General features: G+C 41.5%; 1 protein-coding gene across 1 annotated transcript in view; it reads left to right on the top strand.

The window, feature by feature from the left end:
• The window catches only part of plekha7b (pleckstrin homology domain containing, family A member 7b), a 244,581-nt gene extending 227,595 nt beyond the window's left edge, over positions 1-16,986 (top strand). The window contains exons 29-30 of the mRNA XM_061883569.1: positions 13,302-13,456; positions 16,444-16,986. Of these exons, the coding sequence (XP_061739553.1) occupies positions 13,302-13,453 (152 nt within the window). The 3' untranslated portion in view covers positions 13,454-13,456; positions 16,444-16,986. The remainder of the gene's footprint in view (positions 1-13,301; positions 13,457-16,443) is intronic.
• The last annotated feature ends 6,822 nt before the right edge of the window (positions 16,987-23,808 follow it).

The following is a 23,808-nucleotide window of genomic DNA, read 5'->3' as shown; positions in this document are numbered from 1 at the left end:
ATGACATTATTTCTAACGTGAAGAAATGTCATAGAATATAACTGGTGGCATGTTGCCAGAGGAGAGGAAAGAAAGTACTTTATGCACTTTTACATCTTTGAATTCAAAGAACGCTTTTCTTCTGTTTCCAAACTTGTATTCATGAGAGCCTTCTTCAATGCCGGATCTAAAAAGCAGGAATATGCAACACTGCAATAAAAAAAATGAATACAAACACCCTTTTTGGTAACTTGAAGGTGAACTTCACTTTTTTGGAATGATGAGTTCACAACCTGTGTGAATGACAAGACCCCATCCATCCATCCATCCATTTTCTACCGCTTATTCCCTTTTGGGGTCGCGGGGGGCGCTGGCGCCCATATCAGCTACAATCGGGCGGAAGGCGGTGTACACCCTGGGTACGTCGCCACCTAATCGCAGGGCCAACACAGATAGACAGACAACATTCACACTCACATTCACACACTAGGGCCAATTTAGTGTTGCCAATCAACCTATCCCCAGGTGCATGTCTTTGGAGGTGGGAGGAAGCCGGAGTACCCGGAGGGAACCCACGCATTCACGGGGAGAACATGCAAACTCCACATAGAAAGATCCCGAGCATGGGATTGAACCCAGGACTACTCAGAACCTTCGTACTGTGAGGCAGACGCACTAACCCCTCTGCCACCGTGAAGCCGGACAAGAACCTGTTTGTTTTTTTTAATTTTATCTTGTAATAATTGGCTTATTTGAAAAGGCTAGCAATGTAGCTAATGGGAGCAATCCATTCTGCCTCTAAATCATTCCAAAAATACTTCCAAAAACCGCCAACAATACTTCATTTATGTTCCTTAAACTAGCTGTCGCAACATTCTTATTGTAAGAGCGAACACAGAGGAAATCTTTTTTTAGTGTAGTAACACATCGCTATAGAGGTAAGAGGTAAGCTATAGCTTCTGCGTCTGCAGCTGAATGGCTTTTTCGGTTTTAATGCACAACACAATGCGATAGGACACCAGTCTGTACTGACTAAAAATATTAACTATCATATTCAACATGATACTACAGTATCTACAGTATCAACAGGAAAAATACTCGCCCGTATTTTGGCAAACTGGTTATTGCCGCTGTCAGAAGAGATCCTCCCAGAGTCCCAGTGCGGCTTTCATCCGGCTAGGAGAACATCGGACTTGATTTTTGCAGTTCGTCAACTGCAAGAGAAATGTCGGGAACAACACCTCCCACTATACATTGCCTTCATTGACCTTACAAAGGCCTTTGATTCTGTGAACAGAACTGCCCTCTGGGCTGCCCTCTCCAAGATCAGATGCCCAGACAAGTATCTGAACATCTTGCGTCTGTTGCACGACGACATGACCGCAACGGTAATTGGAAATGGCGGTTCTGAAACGGCTCCCTTCAAAGTTGACACTGGTGTCAAGCAGGGCTGCATCATCGCACCGACCCCGTTTGCTATCTTCATCTCAGCCATACTTCACCTCACTAGTCAAAACCTACCTGAGGGAGACCAGTACATATACAGGACAGATGGCGGGCTCTTCAACCTGAGAAGGTTCAAGGCAAAAAGCAAGGTGCTTACATCCTCCATTACAGAGCTTCAGTACGCAGATGACAATGCACTAGTTGCTCATTCTGAGTTGGACCTCCAGAACATCATGGATGCATTTGCCAGAGCGTACCGACTCCTGGGACTTGACATCAACATAAAGGAGACTCAGATCCTGTACCAAGCAGCCCCTTACACACCCTCCCAACCCCCCACAGTTTATGTGGACAACAACACCTTGTAAAACGTGGAGCCTTTCGCTTATCTTAGCAGTCTTCTTTCAACGAGAGCTGTCATCGATGCCGAGATCCACCACCGCATAGGTTGTGCCAGCGCAGCTTTTAATAAGCTCAGGAAAATAGATTTTGAGATTCTGGTCATCCAGACCAACATCAAGCTTCTTGTCTATCAAGCTGTAGTTCTGCCCACTCTTCTCTGCGGGGCTGATAGCTGGACCACCTACAGCAGACACCTGAAGACTCTGGAGCAGTACCACCAGCGATGTCTGCGCAAGATCCTCAGGATCAGCTGGGAAGATAGGCGCACCGACATTAGTGTTCGGAAGGAAGCTAACATGCTCAGCATCACTACAACTGTCATTCAGCACCGGCTGCGATGGACAGGCCATGTATGACGCATGCCAGACAGTCGCCTTCCGAAAGAGATGTTGAACGGACAACTGACAGAAGGACAATGCACCCAAGGGGGGCAGAAGAAGCGGTTTAAAGATAATCTCAAAATCCACCTGAGGAATTGCTGCTTCAACATCAACACCTGGGAGGAGGCTGCCCACCAGAGGGACTTGTGGAGCAGGATGGTCCATGAAAGCACAGCACAATTAGAAAAGGACCACCACCGTGCCGTGGAAACCAAGAGCCAACAAAGAAAGGAGAGATCCACTACCAGAACAGCTCCTCAGACCACCACCCCCACCACCACTACTACCACAACAATCACCCACTGCAATAGAGTCTGTGGATCACGGATTGGCCTCTACTGCCACCTGAGGACCCACAGATGACCAGACCCACCAACAGGAGGACTATCATACTCGCTTCGAGTGATCGCCGATGTTGATGACATTATCTGTAAAGTATTAACCCAAATGTCATGTTTTGTCTTTGCACAGCTAGCTTGACAGTGTATGTAGTTGTAATAACACGCACAATGTGCTGTGTGTACCATGATTAATATTACTGTGACTTACTTGATGGACGGTTGTGTTTGGTCATGACGACCGGGTAAGTTTCCAGTAGATTTTGGGAAGGAAGAAAAAAGTTTGCACCACTGCAGGCTTAGTTAGCAGTTATAAACAGTTAGTTTGTCTTTTGTTGTGATGCAGTTTCTTTGAACAATGTCTTCCTCGCCAGGTATATGAAGCTTTCCCAACCTTAATAATACTTTGTGCCACTCAGTGCAGCAGAAGCACTACATTTTCTCACCATAGCTTGGCTCCAAGCTCCATATTTACACAAGGTCACAACGATCTTGGCGCTCTCTGGACTGACGATGCTCAACTACTCTAGGTTTTCACCTTCTCACTCAGCTTCTATAACCAGCAGTGTGTCCTCCGTGTATTCAGGCTAAAAAAGATAAGGTTGTGTATATATATATATATATATATATATATATTTATATATATATATATATATATATATATATATATATATATATATACACACACACACACACACACCGTATATTACCGAATAGTAGCCCGGGCGTTTATTTCACAAAATCCTTTTTGGAGACGGGTGTTTAAAAGAAGCAGGCGGTTATTTGCACAAGGCTTTTATTTATTTTTGCACCAGCCTGCACCAGGCCATTATTTGGTTACAATGGTTATTGTCCGGTATTTTTTTTTCGTATAAAAAACTTTAAATGTAAAAGCTATTGTAAACATACAAACAAAAAAACAAGACTATCAAAAGACAAGAGATCAACAAGGCCTCAACATGGCAGTAGTGCAACAATTGTCAAATAGAATACCAATACTGAAAATAAATAAAGTTTTTAAATAAAGCAGCCTACTGGGAAAAATAAAACTATGGTACCAAGTACTTAAGTATAAAACCCACCATCAAAACACAACATTAATAGTGTCACTTAAATAAAATAAAGGTTACAGTATTCCAAGTTTTAAATAAAGCAGCATACAGGAAAAATAAAATTATGATACCAAGTACTCTATAAAACCATGAAAATAATAATACTGCTGCAAACGCAACCCCAAATGCAACTCAAACCCACTCATCATCCTCTTCCTCTCCCTCCTCTCCCTTACCCCCTCATCATCATCCTCCTTTTCAATCACAAGTTCATTGAGGAACTGCTGTTCCTCATCACTCTCCTCCTCTTCCTGAACCACAGCAGCACCCTGCTGTCTAGCCCTCAACAGCATCTCTCTGCCTGCCTGACATGGCTGTCCCTCCTTGAGGCAGTTAATGAGCTGGTCCTCACTCCCATCAGCTGCCACCGTCAGCCCACACACCTTGTAGGATACAAGAAAGCAACAATCAGCTATGGCTACTGTTTGCAACACACGCACACATACACACAGCCAGCCAGTCTACCTTGAATGAGTTGATCAGAGTGTCCCGATCCAGAGCATCCCAGGCTCCCAGGACCCAGTCGACCAGGAGGCGGCGGGAAGGGGCTCTCAAGTTCCCTTACTTGGTGTAGGTGTTGTCTTTATCACCAGCCATCCAGTTATCACAGTAGTCATGGAGCTGCGATTTGAAAGGGCCATTCCACACAACATCGGGGGCCTGCATTTGTTCAACCTCCAGATATAACAGCCATTGTAAGGCTGATATGGCCTCGCTGATATGGCATCGGTACGAGTCCCATGCAAGTAGCCTCGGTCCAAAGAGAAATTTCCCCACTGCCCTCTGGAGCCAGTTCTTTGGCAGGTCATCATTAAACCAGCCATTCTTGGAGGAAGCCATGATCACGCCGGGGATGCTCTGCATAGCCTTTACATCACGGACAGCACCTTTAAACACAATGTAAGGTTTTAGCTTCGTCCCGTCTGCTTTGGCTGCAAAATCCACCGTGACGCGTGCCTTCTCGTGACCGGTGGTTTTGAGGCAGAAGGAGCGGGCGCCCCTCTCATTGACCGTACTAAAACCAACCATGTCAAACCAGATGGCTGTTTCATCCATGGCGATGATATTCTTGGGCTGGATTTTCTTGTCCCTTATCTGTTTAGTAGTGAAAACGAGGAAGTTGACAATCTTCTCGACGGGAGCGTCCTTCTGTGTAACAGTTGTTCTCCTCCTGAGGGTAAAGTTGTTCCGACACAGGAATCGATTCACCCAGCCACTCGTTGCACCAAAAACCACCCAGGTGTCTCTCGTGTCACTCGCGGTGGCATACAACTCCTTGGCCTTAATGCGGATCATTTTGCGGGACACACGGTGGTTCAGTCCACGAAAGTGATGTATCCACTGACACAAATTAGCATCAAGCTCGTCACTCACTTTCTTCCTACCTCCGCCAGATAAGCGAGCCCGTTTTCCATTGATTGCAGACTGAGATAGTGGTTCTCCCTTTTTTTGTTTCCATTCGCGTACACGTTTTGGGTCAACGTTAAACTGCCTGGCCGCTGCCAAACCAGAATTCTGCTCCGCATACTTCACAACTTCTATCTTAAACTTTAAGTCAAACTTTCTGTTCTTTTTCCCTCTTAAAGTATTCCCGTCAATCAGTTGTGGTGTACCGCTGGGGGTGGTGTGGCTGTGACTGTTTGTGATGTCTCAAAGCGAGCAAAAAAGCAGTTCAGCTCCTCTGCTAGCGATGCATCCCAGTCCCCGGTTGCTGCGTCACAGCCTTTGTAGTTGGTGATGTGCTGTATGTCCTGCCACATCTGCCGTGCCGTGCTAATGTCATGGCTGTCTTGAGTTTCCAATCATTTCTACAACTCTTATTTTTTTGTGATAGAGTGATTGGAGCACATACTTGTTGGTCACAAAAAACATTCATAAAGTTTGGTTCTTTTATGAATTTATTATGGTTCTACTGAAAATGTGACCATATCTGCTGGGTCAAAAATATACATACAGCAATGTTAACATTTGGTTACATGTCCCTTGGTAAGTTTCACTGCAATAAGGCACTTTTGGTAGCCATCCACAAGCTTCTGCCAAGCTTCTGGTTTAATTTTGGACCACTCCACTTGACAAAATTGGTGCAGTTCAGCTAAATTTGTTGGTCGGGAAGTCCTGTGGGGAGTGCTCAGAAAGTATGGGGTAACAGACTGTCTGTGGCGGTCCGCTCCCTGTATGATCAGTGTCAGAGCTTGATCCGCATTGCCGGCCGTAAGTCGGAGCCGTTTCCAGTGAGGGTTGGAGTCCGCCAAGACTGCCCTTCATCACCGATTCTGTTCATAACTTCTTTGGACAGAATTTGTTTGCGCAATCAGGGCGTTGAACGTATCTGGTTTGGTGGCTGCAGGATTAGGCCTCTGCTTTTTGCAGATGATGTGGCCCTAATGGCTTCATCTGGCCAAGATCTCCAGCTCTCACTGGATCGGTTCGCAGCTGAGTGTGACGCGACTGGGATGAAAATCAGCACCTCCAAGTCCGAGTCCCTGGTTCTCGCCCGGAAAAGGGTGGAGTGCCATCCGCGGGTTGGGGAGGAGATCTTGCCCCAAGTGGAGGAGTTTAATTACCTCAGAGTCTTGTTCACGAGTGAGGGAAGAGTGGATCGTGATATCGACAGGCGGATCGGTGCCATGTCTTCAGTAATGCCGACGCTGTCTCGATCCATTGTGGTGAAGAAAGAGCTGAGCTGGAAGGTAAAGCTCTCAATTTACCGGTCAAGCTACATTTCCATCCTAACCTATGGTCATGAGCTTTGGTTTTTGACCGAAAGGACAAGATCACAAGCGGCTGAAATGAGTTTCCTCCGCCGGGTGGCGGGGCTCTCCCTTAGAGATAGGGTGAGAAGCTCTGACATCCGGGAGGAACTCAAAATAAAGCCGCTGCTCCTCCACATCGAGACAAACCTGATGAGGTGGTTCGGGCATCTGGTCAGGATGCCACCCGAACGCCTCCCTGGGGAGGTGTTTAGGGCACGTCCAACCGGTAAGAGGCCACGGGGAAGACCCAGGACACGTTGGGAAGACTGTCTCCCGGCTGACCTGGTGACATTCGGGATCCCCCGTAAGAGGCTGGATGAAGTAGCTGGGGAGAGGGAAGTCTGGCCTTGTTTGCTTAGGCTGCTGCCCCCGCGACCCGACCTCGAATAAGCTGAAGAAAATGGATGGATGGATTTATATATATATATATATGTGTGTATATATACATAACATTATTAGTTGCTTATTGACATGCAAATTAGTAACATCCATCCATCCATCCATTTTCTACCGCTTATTCCCTTTGGGGTCGTGGGGGCGCTGGTGCCTATCTCAGCTACAATCGGGCGGAAGGCGGGGTACACCCTGGACAAGTCACCTCCTCATCGCAGGGCCAACACAGATAGACAGACAACATTCACACTCACATTCACACACTAGGGCCAATTTAGTGTTGCCAATCAACCTATCCCCAGGTGCATGTCTTTGGAAGTGGGAGGAAGCCGGAGTACCCGGAGGGAACCCACGGGGAGAACATGCAAACTCCACACAGAAAGATCCCAATCCCGGGATTGAACCCAGGACTACTGAGGACCTTCGTATTGTGAGGCAGACGCACTAACCCCTCTTCCCTTAATAACCTCAGAATTTTTGCTTATTTGTAACCCTAACCCTTATATGTTCCCCTAGTGTCCAAATAACTTTATATTAAGTATCTGTTACTTTAATAAGCAACTGATTAATGATGATTATGTTCCCCATACTAAAAGTAAGGGGAAAGTCAGTGTTACTATATATATATATATATATATATATATATATATATATATATATATATATATATATATATGTGTGTGTATATATATATATATATATATGTGTGTGTATATACATATATATATATATATATATATATATATATATATACATATATATATATACATGTATATATATATATACTTACAGTGTGTATTTAAAATGGTGATGGAGATTTTTAAAGATGTTGTAGAGTGCTTAAATGGTAACTGCACTTTTTGGGGGAGAATTTTGCCTATCCTTCACAATCATTATGAAGACAGGAAGACAAAAGTTTTGGGGTTTTTTCGCCTTACAACACATTAAAATTGTCTAGTTTTAGGTGGCTAGCAGTGCGGCTAATGAGAGCAATCAATTCTACCTGTAAATCACTTTAAATATGCATTATAAAACCATCATAAATACTTCATATACATTCCGTTACCTGTATAATAGCCAATTTGTAGAGACATTGTTATTATAAGAGCAAACACTGACAAATTATTTTTCTAGCATAGTAACAGTGCTTTGGTATTAGCCGTAAAAGCTAACTATGGCAAGAGATAAGCTAGCTTCCACAAAAACATGAAAAACGTTTGGATTTGTAATGCACAACACTGCGATACAACACCAATTTGTACTGACTGAAAACATTAACAATCATATTACAGTATCTGTAAAGTATTAGCCCACATTAGAGGTTTTTTTTTGTACACAGCTAGCCAGACAGCGTATGTACGGTACTAACACGCATGGCGTGCTGATTTATTTCATGATCGATATTAAAGTGACTCACTCGATGGACAGTTGTTTGGCTGGTCCAGCTGACTATGGATTTTGAGTAAGCAATCCATCTATGTCAAAAGAGCTTGGCTCCAAATTCCATATTTATAGCAACAAAATCGCATTCATATGCCCCTCTCTCGGCTTCCGTCTGCTCCAACGTCTCACTTTTCCTTCCTGCTCGCTTCTATAAGCAGCAGTATATTTAGCTTCAGAAGTATAAGGTTGTAAATCCTCATTTGTCCAGAAATAGTCATCTCCCCTGTCTGTTACCAAGTCTGCCTTGATTAGGAAACACAGTTGTGTTTGATTCCGGAAGAGGACCACACATGTTGCCAGAAGTCAGACGTGCGCTGATATGGAAACAAAAATCAATGCACAGGATAAATCAGTCCTAGAAATGATACAGTACATATTACATATGGTTATGAAGGTCTCTGTTACTACATTATATATTGACTTGCACTGTGTATGTAATACGTTGCCGGAGGATTTTAAAGGGCTTTATAAATGGGTTGTCCTTGTATAGTGCTTTTCTACCTTCAAGGTACTTAAAGCGCTTTGACACTACTTCCACATTTACCCATTCACACACACATTCACACACTGATGGAGGGAGCTGCCATGCAAGGCGCTAACCAGCACCCATCAGGAGCAAGGGTGAAGTGTCTTGCTCAGGACACAACGGACGTGACGAGGTTGGTACTAGGTGGGAATTGAACCAGGGACCCTCAGGTTGCTCACGACCACAATTCCACTGCGCCATGCCGCTTTGAACTCCCATTACCCGCATCTTTCAAGGTTTTTTTTTTATCATCTTCAAAATAGTAACAAAACAAAAAAAAAACTGTGATCTTGTCTCCCATGATTGTGAACAATAGGCAAAATTCCCAAAAAAGTGCACCTCCCCTTTAAGGTAACACAGGGAACTCCCATTAGCCTCAACTTATGACCGTTTTTTTATTTATATTATAATTATATATATATATATATATATATATATATATATATATATATATATGTTTTTTTATTTCACAATTATGTGAACATTAGGCAAAATTAGTACAGTGACCCATTACATTTTCCCAGCCAATCCGCAAAGAAAGGCATTGATATTAATTACCAACTTACATCATTTACTACAATAAAATATTATGTTGCTATAATACATTTTATGACAAAAATCTGAACATTTAGGATAAAAATGGTAAACGATAAAAAAGTAATTAATACAACCAAAGTAAGTATAATATGAATACTACAATTGAAAAAGTTAACAACAAACAATAATCACTTGGTTGGTTGTTTACATCATCAAGAGACATAGGCATTAGTACTTATGAGCTCAATTGGTTCTATGACCAAGCTTGTAACTATCTTAAATCATCCCCGCCAACTGAAATGAACTGAAATTACATTAATCGCCCTCTCCCAAAACAGCAAAACTTTAACATGATTTAAAAAAACAAAAACAATCTTTAAGATAAGAAATACTGTTTGGAAACACAACACAATAGAAGTACAAACAACTACAAATAATGTAAAGCATGTCTCTCTTCCAGCAGACCTCAAAGGATTTCGAAATCCTGTTTAGGCCGTTCTGATTGGCGTCTTCCCACCTCATTGTATCAAACACAGACAATGAGCCAGGTTTCCGCAGAACTTTTTTATTGCAAACAGTCCATCCGACATCAAAACATGTCAAAACACTTTCTCAAACCAATCACACACTTGTCTGGATTCAAAATAAAAGCTCTATGCTATACATCCTGTTAAACTACATTAAAAAAAATAAAAATTTCTTACATTATGATCAGGCTTTGTCAAATATGTTTTGTAACATTAGTCCGTGACATTTGCTCCTAAAGAAATGCAGGTATATCAGTTGAGGAATATTGTAAATTATTTTATAACATGTTCCGGTTGAGCCCTCAATTACAGAATGATTAGCAGGCTGAATATTACATGTCATTAATAAATAAAGAAGGTTAAAACATTACCATTCAGCAATATGAAGACCATTTAACTTGTACAACATGTAATGTACAGAATATAAGAAACATTTACTAAGGTAAAATTATTCCAAATATTATATTACCAAACATATTTGACAATTACAGCAAATTTGTAAAAACCCACATTTTCTGTTATTAATGCTTGAAACAGGAATCTACACATGGTGTAACTCCTTCTCTGAATGCCAATGCTCCTAAAGCAGGAATACAAATTCTGTATTTCTACAAATTCTGGCAAGACACCAACACAGCAAGCATTTTTTTAATTGTCATTAAAAGTGTGATTGTCTTTTTTTTGTTGAGCTCTTTAAAAGAGCATAATGTTTAAAACACATTTCATTAAAGCTATATATATATACATATATATATATATATATATATATATATATATATGAGTATATCTACATATGTACATATGTATTTGCAATATGTACAGTATGTATATATGTTTGTATACGTTTATGTGTACATATATGCGTATACATATATGTATGAATGGGTTGTACTTGTATAGCGCTTTTCTACCTTCAAGGTACTCAAAGCGCTTTGACACTACTTCCACATTTGCCCATTCACACACACATTCACACACTGATGGAGGGAGCTGCCATGCAAGGTGCTAACCAGCACCCATCAGGAGCAAGGGTGAAGTGTCTTGCTCAAGGACACACGGACGTGATGAGGTTGGTACTAGGTGGGGATTGAACCACAGACCCTCGGGTTGCGCACGGCCACTCTTCCACTGCGCCACGCCGTCCCTTAATCTTGTGTATGTATACATGTATACATGAATATTAGGGATATAATGATAAACCGCGGTAAAATTCCAGACGGTTAGTAATACCGTTTAGATTTTTAATTACCAAAGAAATGTCATTTATAAATGCATTTTATGAAACATTGCTTACTTTGTGAAAACTGAAGCACCGCAGCTGCTCGACAAAACATGGCGGTGACTACACAGACTTAGCTTTAAAAATGTTCCCTCCGTGTAAACCAGGGGTCTCAGACACGCGGCCCGCGAGACATTATTCTGCGGCCCCCCACTTTAATATGAAAGTTTAATGTTAGTGCGGCCTGCAAGTTTTATATGAATGGTGCTTGACAGCCTTGTGTGCGGAGCTGAAGGAATTTACCAATCACGGTGCTGTATACATGTATGGCTCTCCAGGGCGGAACATTGACGTCACTTGCGTGATGCAAGCAGAGAAACAGTTTGCCGCTTTTCCACTAGACCCGCACGCGCTCTTCCTCCCTCACTCGCTCGCCCGCCTGCTCTCTCTCTCTCTCTCTCTCTTTGTCACTGTGTGTGTGTCTCTCGCTCCCTCCCCCGGCTTCGCTGTAACAGTCCGGTTTGGGGAGACGAGCGCTCCGGTAGCTTCCGAAGGATTCCGCTGACAATACAAAACTGTGGTGCACTGGACCCCAGCGCTGATACTCCGACAGAGAGTCGCTGGGCGAATCGGACGTTAGTTGTGATGTTAGCCCGTTCAGAGCTAATTGTGCTACCCTAATTGTAAACTCCATGTCGTGCTCCTAACCACATTCTAGCTGCCGACATGGCGACATACAACCTTCACCGGGACTACCGCACATGCTCATCACGACTGTTGCATGCTGGGTAGTGTAGTTCAAATCAAATCAACTTCATTTATAAAGCACATTTAAAATTTACCACAAGGGTAGTCCAATTGCTGTACAATGGACAGGTTAAAAGATAATACGAGAACTGAGCAAACAACACAACACAAACAGAACATGCTAAAAATAAATAAAACATAAAAACAGGTTCACAGCAGGTGTATAATGGGGCACCATTGCAGGATGGATATCACAGTGTTAAAAGCCAAGGAATAAAAGTGTGTTTTTAAGAGAGATTTAAAAACAGGAAGAGAGGAGGCTTGTCTAACACTCAGAGGTAGGTCGTTCCAGAGCTTGGAAGCAGCAGCGGTGAAAGCTCTGTCACCTCTAAGCTTCAGCCTTGTGTCAGGGACCGTCAGTAGCAGCTGATCGGCTGATCTTAGGGATCGGGTGGGGCAGTAAGGCTGAAGGAGGTCGGAGAGATAGTTCTTATATTCCTAAGCTCATAACATCACAGTATGTGTATACCTTGTTGCGGACTGGAGAAATCAAATTATTGTTGTTATTATCTATGACTGATTTATTTACTTAATTCTCATTTTGTCCATTTATATTTTGATTTTACTTAGTGTTGAAAATAAAAATAAAGACATTTAAAAAAAATGTTTTTAAAGAAATCTTTTCTAGCGGCCCAGCCTCACCCAGACTCTGCATCCAGTGGCCCCCAGGTAAATTGAGTTTGAGACCCCTGGTGTAAACGAAGCCGATCGCTTCGTTTCACTTCATTTCAAATATTTAATGTTGCGGTTTCATTTTGAACGTGCAGCTAGCGTCCTTCCGTCAATGCCAATCAAACCATGGTTACAACAATCCACATTTTGCGTTATTAATGCGTGAAAATGATACAGAAGTGTAGCTCCTCTCCTCTGAATGCAAGTGCTCCTACAGCAGCAATTTTAATTTTGTCAAAGCTACACCAATGCACTGCAGGTAATTTTTTTTATTGTCATAAATGGTGTGTTTGTCTATTTTGTGTTGAGCTGTTTAAAAAAGCATAATGTTTAATAAATATATAATTGAAACAAACAAATTGTCCTGTCGCCGTTTTAAAAACTTGAAAATCATTTGGTAGACGTATTAGTGATGAAAAGTTTGAGCCATCTGTGATTAATTACGATTAATTTTGAGTTAACTATAAATCGTGATTAATCTTGATTAAATATTTTAATGGTTTGAAAGCCCTAAAAATATCAATCACAGATTGATTTCATATATTTATTTTTATTTCAATCCACCCCAAAATAATAGGTTTTAGTTTGAATTAGACCACTAATTTGGTCTAATATAAACTAATACCTATCCAAGTAAAAATCAACCAATATAAAACAGTTTAACTTTTAATCTTGAAACTGGCATCAAAATGGACATAATTTGTAGTTTCTTCACTAAATGCTACTAAAACCTTTCCTCCTCTGCTCTTTTTCCTTCTTGTCTTTAGTTCCATCACAGGCCAACAGCCCTGTCCTATCTCCTCATGCTCCTCTTCCTCTTCCACCACCTCCTCCTCCACTTCCTCCCGTATCTCTGGCACCTTCTTCTTCTTCCTCTTCTTCCCCTATAAGCAATGGGATTCACTACACATTTGTCTAAAAAGTAAGGCGGAAAGGTGGAAAGTAAGGCGTAACTGCATGTTTATTTTGCATGCTTATAAGCAACACATTTAAAACATGAGAAAGATAGGACATGTATTTGGGTTTAGTAGATTATTTTTACTGTTGTTGTTTTTTTGCCAATGATGTTAAATTGTGGGATGAGCAGCACAATTCAGGGCCTGATTAACGAAGATCCAAAAACCACGCGCTAAACAGCATGTGCAATTTTTAAAATAGCATGCACTACATAAGTGGGTGTGTTGCCTGTGATCTACTAAGACTGTGTGTGCAATAGTAAAGTGGTGCTTTATTTAGATGAGGATTTCGCTCGTACTGTACAGGGCATCACCACAGAGACACTCATTTACTGAAAAATCATTTTGCAATCTTTTCAAAGATGCAGCAGACATGTACCACTTTTTATGGGCATTTTAGAAGCAGCCGTGCAGTGCGTCGACATTGAAATCACTTTGTTTCCTTTTTTGTGCGTCAAAGGTGCGCTCATCGGAGAGAGGCTGCACTTAAGACTCAAGATGCAAAAGAATGAGGAATTAAAAACGTTTTTTTCATATGTGAAGTGAAGTGAATTATATTTATATAGCGCTTTTTCTCTAGTGACTCAAAGTGCTTTACATAGTGAAACCCAATATCTAAGTTACATTCAAACCAGTGTGGGTGACACTGGGAGCAGGTGGGTAAAGTGTCTTGCCCAAGGACACAACGGCAGTGACTAGGATGGCGGAAGCGGAAATCGAACCTGCAACCCTCAAGTTGCTGGCACGGCCACTCTACCAACTGAGCTAAACCGCTCGGTTGGTAGAGTGATATATATTCTATGTGAAAAAAACAAACGGAACAAGAAAAAATACTTAAGGACAACTAAACATATTAATTCAAATTGGTTTAATCAGCCCTCTAAGTCCTCTAGCAGCTATACAATTATAAAATGATGCTGCTGAAAAAGACAATTTGTCAAATATTTTTATTACTGACCATCCAAATTGTTGACACACAGACGTCGGATGAAGGATAGCCGTCTGCATAACTGTGTCAGTGTGTGCATCTTTTAACATGTGCTAAATAAAACACAAAATAGTGCTCGCAAAACAGTGATGAGTGTTGATAAATCACATTGTGCGTGCTAAGTAAATATATTTGCATCTTCTCCTACCGGTATTGTGGGTATTTGATGATTAGCACACATTTTGGAGACGCAAAATGGACTGCACAACCTATTTTGCTCACTTAACAGGCACACTCCACTTTGCACACGTTTAGTAGATCAGCTTTGCGTGTGCTATCAAGTTTGCACATGATTTACTACACGCAAACCTCTAGTAGTAAATCAGGCCCTTAGTGTGTACATTTTGCCCATGAACAAAATGTCTTCGCCACCTGTGCCATACATTTTGTTTTGCTCCAACTATTTATTGACTGTTGTTTGGTTTTCTTCTGTAGGTTTGAGGAACAAGGAAGAAAAAAAAAACATGCATTCCATTTTGTGTTTTTCCACCTGACTAAAGTGAAGATTTGGCACACTTTACATGGGCACAGTGGTGCTGCTCGTCACACAATTATGTGTTGCGTACAAATGGGGCATCATTCAAAAGAGAAACAAACTACAAAACACACTTTTCCAAACTTTCTTTTGTGTTTTTGTCAAAGACTGCATGCACCTACCGAGTTAGTGATTATTAGGAGCACATCTCATATAAGTGTAATCAACATCTGCTCATCCCACTGTGATACTTATTCACTAATAGTTTTTTTTTCTAAAGTATTTACCAACAGTCGAGAAAAGAATGCAGTAGAGGCATTGTGTGTAATTAACATCAGAGATACCGACTACCGTATTTCTCAGACTATAAGTCGCAGTTTTTTTCATAGTTTGGCCGGGGGTGCGAGATATACTCCGGAGCGATAATGTGTGAAATTATTAACACATTACCGTAAAATATTAAATAATATTTTTTATCTAATTCGCGGAAGAGACGAAGAAAATGTCAGCAATCGTCACACACACGTCAACCAATAAGAATTCGGCGGGGGAGGGTCATGGCAGAAGTGCATTGTGGGTCATGGATTGCTGACTGCTATATACTATATGTCACTGCCGTACCTATTAAATTGATCATTTCATCTTTGGCGGTAACTTATAAAAACTGAGAAGGGCTGAACAAAAATGGCACCGAAAAGGAAATCATGTACTGCAGATTACAAGCTGGACGTAGTGAAATATGCAGCAGAAAACAACAAGAGGAAGCAGCGCATACCTTTGGAGTTGGCAGAGTTGTTTAGAAGCGACATTGAGGAAGAAGATTTCATCAGATTTATCGATTAGGAGTGACAGATTGTTTGGAAAACGTATAGCATGTTCTATATGTTATAGTTATTTGAATGACTCTTACCATAATATGTTACGTTAACATACCAGGCACCTTCTCAGTTGGTTATTTATGCGTCATATAACGTACACTTATTCAGCCTGTTGTTCACTATTCTTTATTTATTTTAAATTGCCTTTCAAATGTCTATTCTTGGTGCTAGATTTTATCAAATAAAATTCCCCCAAAATTGAGACTTATATATGTTTTTTTCCTTCTTTATTAGGCATTTTCGGCCGGTGCGACTTATACTACGGAGCAATTTATAATCCGAAAAATACGGTCATTAAGTACATTAACTACACTGTGCAAGTTGGCACAGCTGTACCAATTAGTCCTCAAAACAGTAGAATTGCAGAATTGACAGATCCTGAATCAGATTATGATAAACAGCACCAACATGTTTGCCCTTTACCTATTCATCCTATTTTGACCATTCTATTAGCCAAGTTAAAAGCATGGAATAAAAGGTGTTTCAATTATTAGTCACACATTGTAAACCTCAAATAGTCGCCTCCGTGTCTCAGTTACAGAATGTGTACTGAAGAAATAAACGAAACACCCCCCTCCATATATAATGCTCTATTTGCTTTGTCCTTTGCAGCTCAAGCAATTTCTGGACACTGAGGTGTTTGACGACAATGCACAGAAAAAGTGGTCTCGTGCAAGAAAAGAAGACTTTTATTTTATCCTGGATCCATCTCTGTACAGCAGTAGAAGAAGGTAGTAAATATTTAACCTGCTCGTGCAGCAACAACAACTTCTGAAGGGATTTGTTGTTTCCGAAAGACTGCAGCAGTAAACTATTGAACTAATAAGAAACATATTTTCTATTTTACGATGTTGCACTTTGAGCTGTGCACTGTAAAAACGGCAAAGAATTGAAATATTTTTATGGTGTGATTGAACTGTTCTGTGACTTTAATGGAGAACATGTTAAAAGAAGAGATACTGATTATATCATGATGCTCGATTGTCATATATCATTTGTTTTTACACTAAACCACTTGAAATATCATATAATATCTACTTTAGCACTGCCAGTCTTCTGTTAGCTTGCCAAGATGACTTTTATTTTTGCTTACATCAAGACTGAACAACACTGAACATGTTTTATGCACAATGGGCATGTATTCAAATGTGAATATTAAAGCCATTAACACAATGTTTTGTCAATTTCTCTCTGCTTATTTGAATGTTTTTTGAATTTTTAAACAAAACATAGGTGTTTTTCTTTCCTATCCTAATGAGCATTAATTAACTAAAACCACCCGTATTATTCTGTTGCTAATTAGATATATGATCTCATGATATTACAAGGTGTCCGTGCTAGTTGCTTTAGCATGCCATCTGTTGGCATTGTTAGCGATTCTGTTCTGCTGGTATAATCCAGGTTAAAATCATTTTAAAGGCAAAATCCACCGAGTCAATCTCAAATGCTGGTTTAGCAACAGGTAGCAGGCCCATTCCAATTATCATTCATGCACGTATGACACACACCTTCACCCCCCGCCCTCCCAACCTCAACACATCCCCCCTTCGCACCGATAAAAAATAAAATAGATTTTACTCAATAAAACAGCAACAATGGAAACATATTATCCATTTTAAAAATACATGTGTTCATGAATACATCTGGGGCCTGTGCTTTTAGCTCAGTAGTCAGCGCGCTTACCTCGCACACCGGCGACCTGGTTTTGTGCCTTGCTTGGAGCAGTAGGAAAATTCCACACAACTGAAAGAGAGAGAGAGTACACAATTGCTAGACAAAGCAGAGCGGTCTGTAACTAACAGCTATGAACAGTAGGAGTGTCATCATCGGCGGTCACTCTAACAAGTATGACGATCCTCCTGGTAGGGGTGTATCCCTTTATAGAGGATGCCTCGTTTAACGTGGGGAGACTGGTGCACAGACAGTCATGTCAAGTTTAAACACCGATGACATCTATTAATCAGACAAGAAGCAAGGAACCATGCAGAGACAGAGTTCAATTTAGCTCATGAGGAGAACGCATGGAGCTGCACACTTAGTCACAGTCTCGCCCTATGCGCTAAGGTTCAGCTCTCCCGTCCCTCTATTTATTCAGGAGTTCCACACTCAACATCACTGAGGCCGCCTCTAAAAGGAGTGGTCACATATATCATGCAAAGCAGGTCCAGTATGCACAATATGTGACAGAATGTGCTTGGGCCTTGTGATTGCGTTGTTTCTGCTTCGTCTGCGTGCTGTCATCTTATCTTCGTTGAGGTCCTTGAAGTACTTGGCTGTTAGCGGACTAAAACAACGATAAAATCTGAGGCTGAGGCCACCCCTCAGACAAGAATTTTTTATCCATACACAAATAGAAAAAATGCAGCTTCAGCAAAATAGCTAATAACTATAGCAACAAACTTTAAGCATACTAAAGTTGTGTGATAATACATATACATGATTTTTCTCACAAGTCACCACACGATCCTTGACAGAACCGGGTCAGGGTCCAGTGGCATGGAGTCCAAGACGACTGGGGACCCTTTTCTGCTGCAGCCTTCCTCCGCCATTGCAGCCGTTGTGGTAGTTCTTAAGTCTATCGTCTTCCGCCTGCTCCGCCGTTGAGGTCTTCACCGTATCTCTGGCTAGGGGACACTCAGGTACTCGGCCTTTGCCAAGGTCCAGCTGGGGTAACAGTAGTCATGGGGTCAACATCCTAGTGCCCCAAAACCTAAAAGAGAATTCTACACTGCCGGATGCACTTTAACGTCATGCCCAGGACACCAGCAGGAGTGTAACAGTATTATAAATACTGCGGTATTTCACTTTCAAAGTCTTCACATTAATACTGTGACGCCAGACGATATCAAACAAAAACTTGACGTGTATTTTTTGTCTGGCGCTTTAGCGTTGGCTGCGTCTGACTATAAACTACATCGCCCAGAATCCTCTGCGCACTGCAGAGAATGAACAGAGGGCTTGGGAAGCTGTATGCAGGAAGTGAAGTTTGTTTGTGGACAAGGAGAGGTAATTTCTTTTTGGGACATTACCTGTAAAGTCATCAACTCTTTCCATAAGTGTTTGAGTTATGTTGCTAACAAACAAACTGGCGAAAACATAACCTCGATGACGGAAGTAAAAAAGTCTGCGTTCTGCAAAGCAAAGTGCACCACTTTCGTCTCAAGTGTTTCCAAGGCGACACAACGAGGCGGTCACGTCACACTGCACAGAGAAAAATCATCCCCCCCCCAAAAAGCTTTACACAATGGGAAATACTCAAAAGCTGCTTGATAAATCCATCCATTCATCCATCCATCCATCCATGTCTACCACGTGTCTCTCTCGATGTCACGGGGAGGCAGGAGCAGGCTGCACTGTGTCGGGAGGCAACACCTTGGAGAAGACATCCACCTCATGAAGTGTCACTCAGAAGAAATTTGAAGCCAGGAAAGCCAAACATCAGTTTGTGGGGTAAGTTTTGCACTGGATGTTTTACTTTGTCACTTTGAAGAAACTCAACTAAGTTATTTGGATATGTGCTTGAAACAGTCGACATCCCTGCACAATTTTTTGCACTTAAAAGAATAAATGTTTGTATTATTAAATACCATTAGAACATTTAAGCCTCATGTTTGTGTTCAATCACAGTAAATGTGTTTATCCTAAACATGCCACTTTATTTTACACACTATGGCATTTTTTATTTTTTGGGGGGGACAAATCAAATCAAATCAACTTTATTTATAAAGCACATTTAAAATTTACCACAGGGGTAGCCAAAGTGCTGTACAATGGACAGGTTATAATATAATAAGAAGACCGAGCAAACAACACAACACAAACAGAACATGATAAAAAAAAACAAAAAAAACAAACATAAAAACAGGTTCACAGCAGGTGTATAATGGGGCGCCATTGCAGGATGGATATCACTTAGTGTTAAAATCCAAAGAATAATAGTGTGTTTTTAGGAGAGATTTAAAAACAGGAAGAGAGGAGGCTTGTCTAACACTCAGAGGTAGGTCGTTCCAGAGCTTGGGAGTAACAGCGGCGAAAGCTCTATCACCTCTAAGATTCAGCCTTGTGTCAGGGACCGTCAGTAGCAGGTGATCGGCTGATCTTAGGGATCGGGTGGGGCAGTAAGGCTGAAGGAGGTCGGAGAGATATGTTGGCGCGAGGTTCTTTAGACATTTAAAAACAAATAGAAGGAGTTTAAAATTGATTCGATAATGCACAGGGAGCCAGTGAAGGGACGCTAATATAGGGGTGATGTGCTCACGTCTGTGGGTCTGTGTTAGCAGACGAGCAGCAGAGTTTTGCACAAGCTGCAGGCGGGCGAGGGAGGCCTGGCTAATGCCGACATACAGACAAATACTACAATAATAACGTACTGTAAGATTTTGATACAATTACATCCCTGTGCAGCCCTTTGAGACACTGGTGATTTAGGGCTATATAAATAAACATTGATTGATTGATTGATTGATTGATTGATTGATTGATTGATTGATTGATTGATTGATTGATTGATTGATGAACACCAATCATTGCATTCCGCTGTCAAAATCCAGGGCCCCTGATTGGGTGGGGGCACCTGTGCATTAAGGCGGTCCTGATGATGCACAACCAGTTCTTTGCCTTCCCCTCTTTCTTTTTAATTGGACAGTAATGACTGCCTGCTTTGCAAGCCGGTGTGCTTTGAAAATACCTGAGAGGGAGGATGCTCCTCCCTCATCTCCACAGTGGCCGCATCCTCCATGCCTCGGTCCCTCCTGCAGGATCAAGGGCCCACGGAGCACACATTGGCCCTAGTGGCTAAGACGTATCCCATTCTGTGTTCTGCTTATTTTGCATTTAAAATATTAGATGTTTTTTTCCCCCTCCTTTTGCAGAAATTCACTCACGGCCTCCCATGAGCTTTGTGGCAACTCCGCGTATTGACGTTTGGCTGCTGGTTCATATACATTTGTTATTCTATGCTCTGGACTTCAAAGGGAATGAACGAGGGGCCTATTATGCTAATTGGGTCATGTTCTGTTAAACACAATCACGGCCTCCCACCGTAATGCCTGACTAAACACTTACTGGCTTCAGGAACGCTTCTGCAGATGAAACTAAGACACATGATGCTCCTTTTCCTGACAAGAGAGGTGCATTTTGTACAATTTGAATGGAAGGCAGTAAATAAATAATTAGTTGGACGGTTGACTCATGCAAGTGCTTTGAAAACACTTTATAGTCAGACTTCAGTTGGCTTTTATTCCTTCTTCTACAGGCCATGCACATGATTTTGTGACCTTGCTCTCTTCTGTGAAATTGTTAAATGCATTTTTATCAAAGGAGCAATTTCTCCCCGGAGAAAAGACACTCCCAGTGATGGCGTAAATATTATTGTTACTGGCTCCCAGCGTTTGGGGACCAAGAAACACACTTGGTTCTTCCTTTTGCTCACTGTGGGGATCCTCATTGTAGTCCAAATGTACAAACACAAAACCAAGGAGGCCAATGCAATAGGTGCTTTGATTTTGAAACAGTGAATTATGCTGTTTTATCATTTCCAAGCTTCACATATGGTACATTTTTTAATATGTAAGAAACGGAATCGTGATATGCTGAATAATTGAAGAGCTTGGAATCCCTGAATATTCTTGCTGCATACTATAAAAAGAATAGAAGTAAGCTAGATTCTCATCATACAGAACACTGGTATGGCAAAAATACAATATATATTTTTGGAACATCTTAATACAAAGCCACTGTGATCCAGTCATCTTGGGGTTGCGGGGTTAAGATGTATTATTCTTGTGGGACAATACAACTATATTATAGACATACACTTTCCATGCACTAAACCTAAAGGACTGTATCGAAAATTTGCTGTGTTACATTTGACAATGAATTCATCTCTGCTCCATAAACGGCAGACTTTTACATTACCTACAGTGAGTAGGGCGCTTCTACATAAAAGCTATTCCTTTGTAAATGAAGCTAATGCCCCCGAGCCTGCTCCTAATCAGCAGCACACACACTAACTCACACTGGCTGAGCTAAGTGAAATTTGCTTCATTAAGCGACTACTAGGCTTCACGGTGGCAGAGGGGTTAGTGCGTCTGCCACACAATACGAAGTTCCTGTAGTCCTGGGTTAAAATCCAGGCTCGGGATCTTTCTGTGTGGAGTTTGCATGTCCTCCCCGTGAATGCGTGGGTTCCCTCCGGGTACTCCGGCTTCCTCCCACCTCCAAAGACATGCACCTGGGGATAGGTTGATTGGCAACACTAAATTGGCCCTAGTGTGTGAATGTGAGTGTGAATGTTGTCTGTCTATCTGTGTTGGCCCTGCAATGAGGTGGCGACTTGTCCAGGGTGTACCCCGCCTTCCGCCCGATTGTAGCTGAGATAGGCGTCAGCGCCCCCCACGACCCCAAAAGGGAATAAGCGGTAGGAAATGGATGGATGGATTAAGCGACTACTGAAAAGACAATATCTATATACAAACCCCGTTTCCATATGAGTTGGGAAATTGTGTTTGATGTAAATATAAACGGAATACAATGATTTGCAAATCCTTTTCAATCCATATTCAGTTGAATATGCTACAAAGACAATATATTTGATGTTCAAACTGATAAACATTTTTTTTTGTGCAAATAATCATTAACTTTAGAATTTGATGCCAGCAACATGTGACAAAGAAGTTGAAAAAGGCGGCAATAATTACTGATAAAGTTGAGGGATGCTCATCAAACACTTATTTGGAACATCCCACAGGTGTGCAGGCTAATTGGGAACAAGTGGGTGCCAAGATTGGGTATAAAAACAGCTTCCCAAAAAATGCTCAGTCTTTCACAAGAAAGGATGGGGCGAGGTACACAACTGCGTGAGCAAATAGTCAAACAGTTTAAAAACAACGTTTCTCAAAGTGCAACTGCAAGAAATTTAGGGATTTCAACATCTACGGTCCATAATATCATCAAAAGGTTCAGAGAATCTGGAGAAATCACTCCACGTAAGCAGCATGGCCGGAAACCAACATTGAATGACCGTGAACTTTGATCCCTCAGACGGCACTGTATCAAAAACTGACATCAATCTCTATAGGATATCACCACATGGGCTCAGGAACACTTCAGAAAACCACTGTCACTAAATACAGTTCGTTGCTACATCTGTAAGTGCAAGTTAAAGCTCTACTATGCAAAGCAAAAGCCATTTATCAACAACATCCAGAAACACCGGCGGCTTCTCTGGGCCCGAGATCATCTAAGATGGACTGATGCAAAGTGAAATTGTGTTCTGTGGTCTCACGAGTCCACATTTCAAATTGTTTTTGGAAATATTCGACATTGTGTCATCTGGACCAAAGGGGAAGCAAACCATCCAGACTGTTATCGACGCAAAGTTCAAAAGCCAGCATCTGTGATGGTATGGGGGTGCATTAGTGCCCAAGACATGGGTAACTTACACATCTGTTAGGCACCATTAATACTGAAAGGTACATACAGGTTTTGGAACAACATATGCTGTCATCAAAGCGCCGTCTTTTTCATGGACGCCCGTGCTTATTTCAGCAAGACAATGCCAAGCCACATTGAGTATGTGTTACAACAGTGTGGCTTCGTAAAAAAAGAGTGCGGGTACTTTCCTGGCCCACCTGTAGTCCAGACCTGTCTCCCATCGAAAATGTGTGGCGCAAATATGAAGCGCAAAATACGACAGCTTAGACCCCGGACTGTTGAACGATTGAAAATCTAGATAAAACAAGAATGGGAAAGAATTCCACTTTCAAAGCTTCAACAATTAGTTTCCTCAGTTCCCAAAAGTTGTTAAAAGAAAAGATGATGCAACACAGTAGTGAACATGCCCTTTCCCAACTACTTTGGCACGTGTTGCAGCCATGAAATTCTAAGTTAATTATTATTTGCAAAAAAAAAATAAAGTTTATGAGTTTGAACATCAAATATCTTGTCTGTGTAATGCTTTTAATTGAATATGGGTTG

The sequence above is a fragment of the Nerophis ophidion genome, linkage group LG02, assembly GCF_033978795.1.
Source record: "Nerophis ophidion isolate RoL-2023_Sa linkage group LG02, RoL_Noph_v1.0, whole genome shotgun sequence".
Classification (NCBI taxonomy): Eukaryota; Metazoa; Chordata; class Actinopteri; order Syngnathiformes; family Syngnathidae; genus Nerophis; species Nerophis ophidion.
The sequence above is the reverse complement of the archived record's forward strand: the minus strand, read 5'-3'. Positions and strand labels throughout refer to the sequence as shown.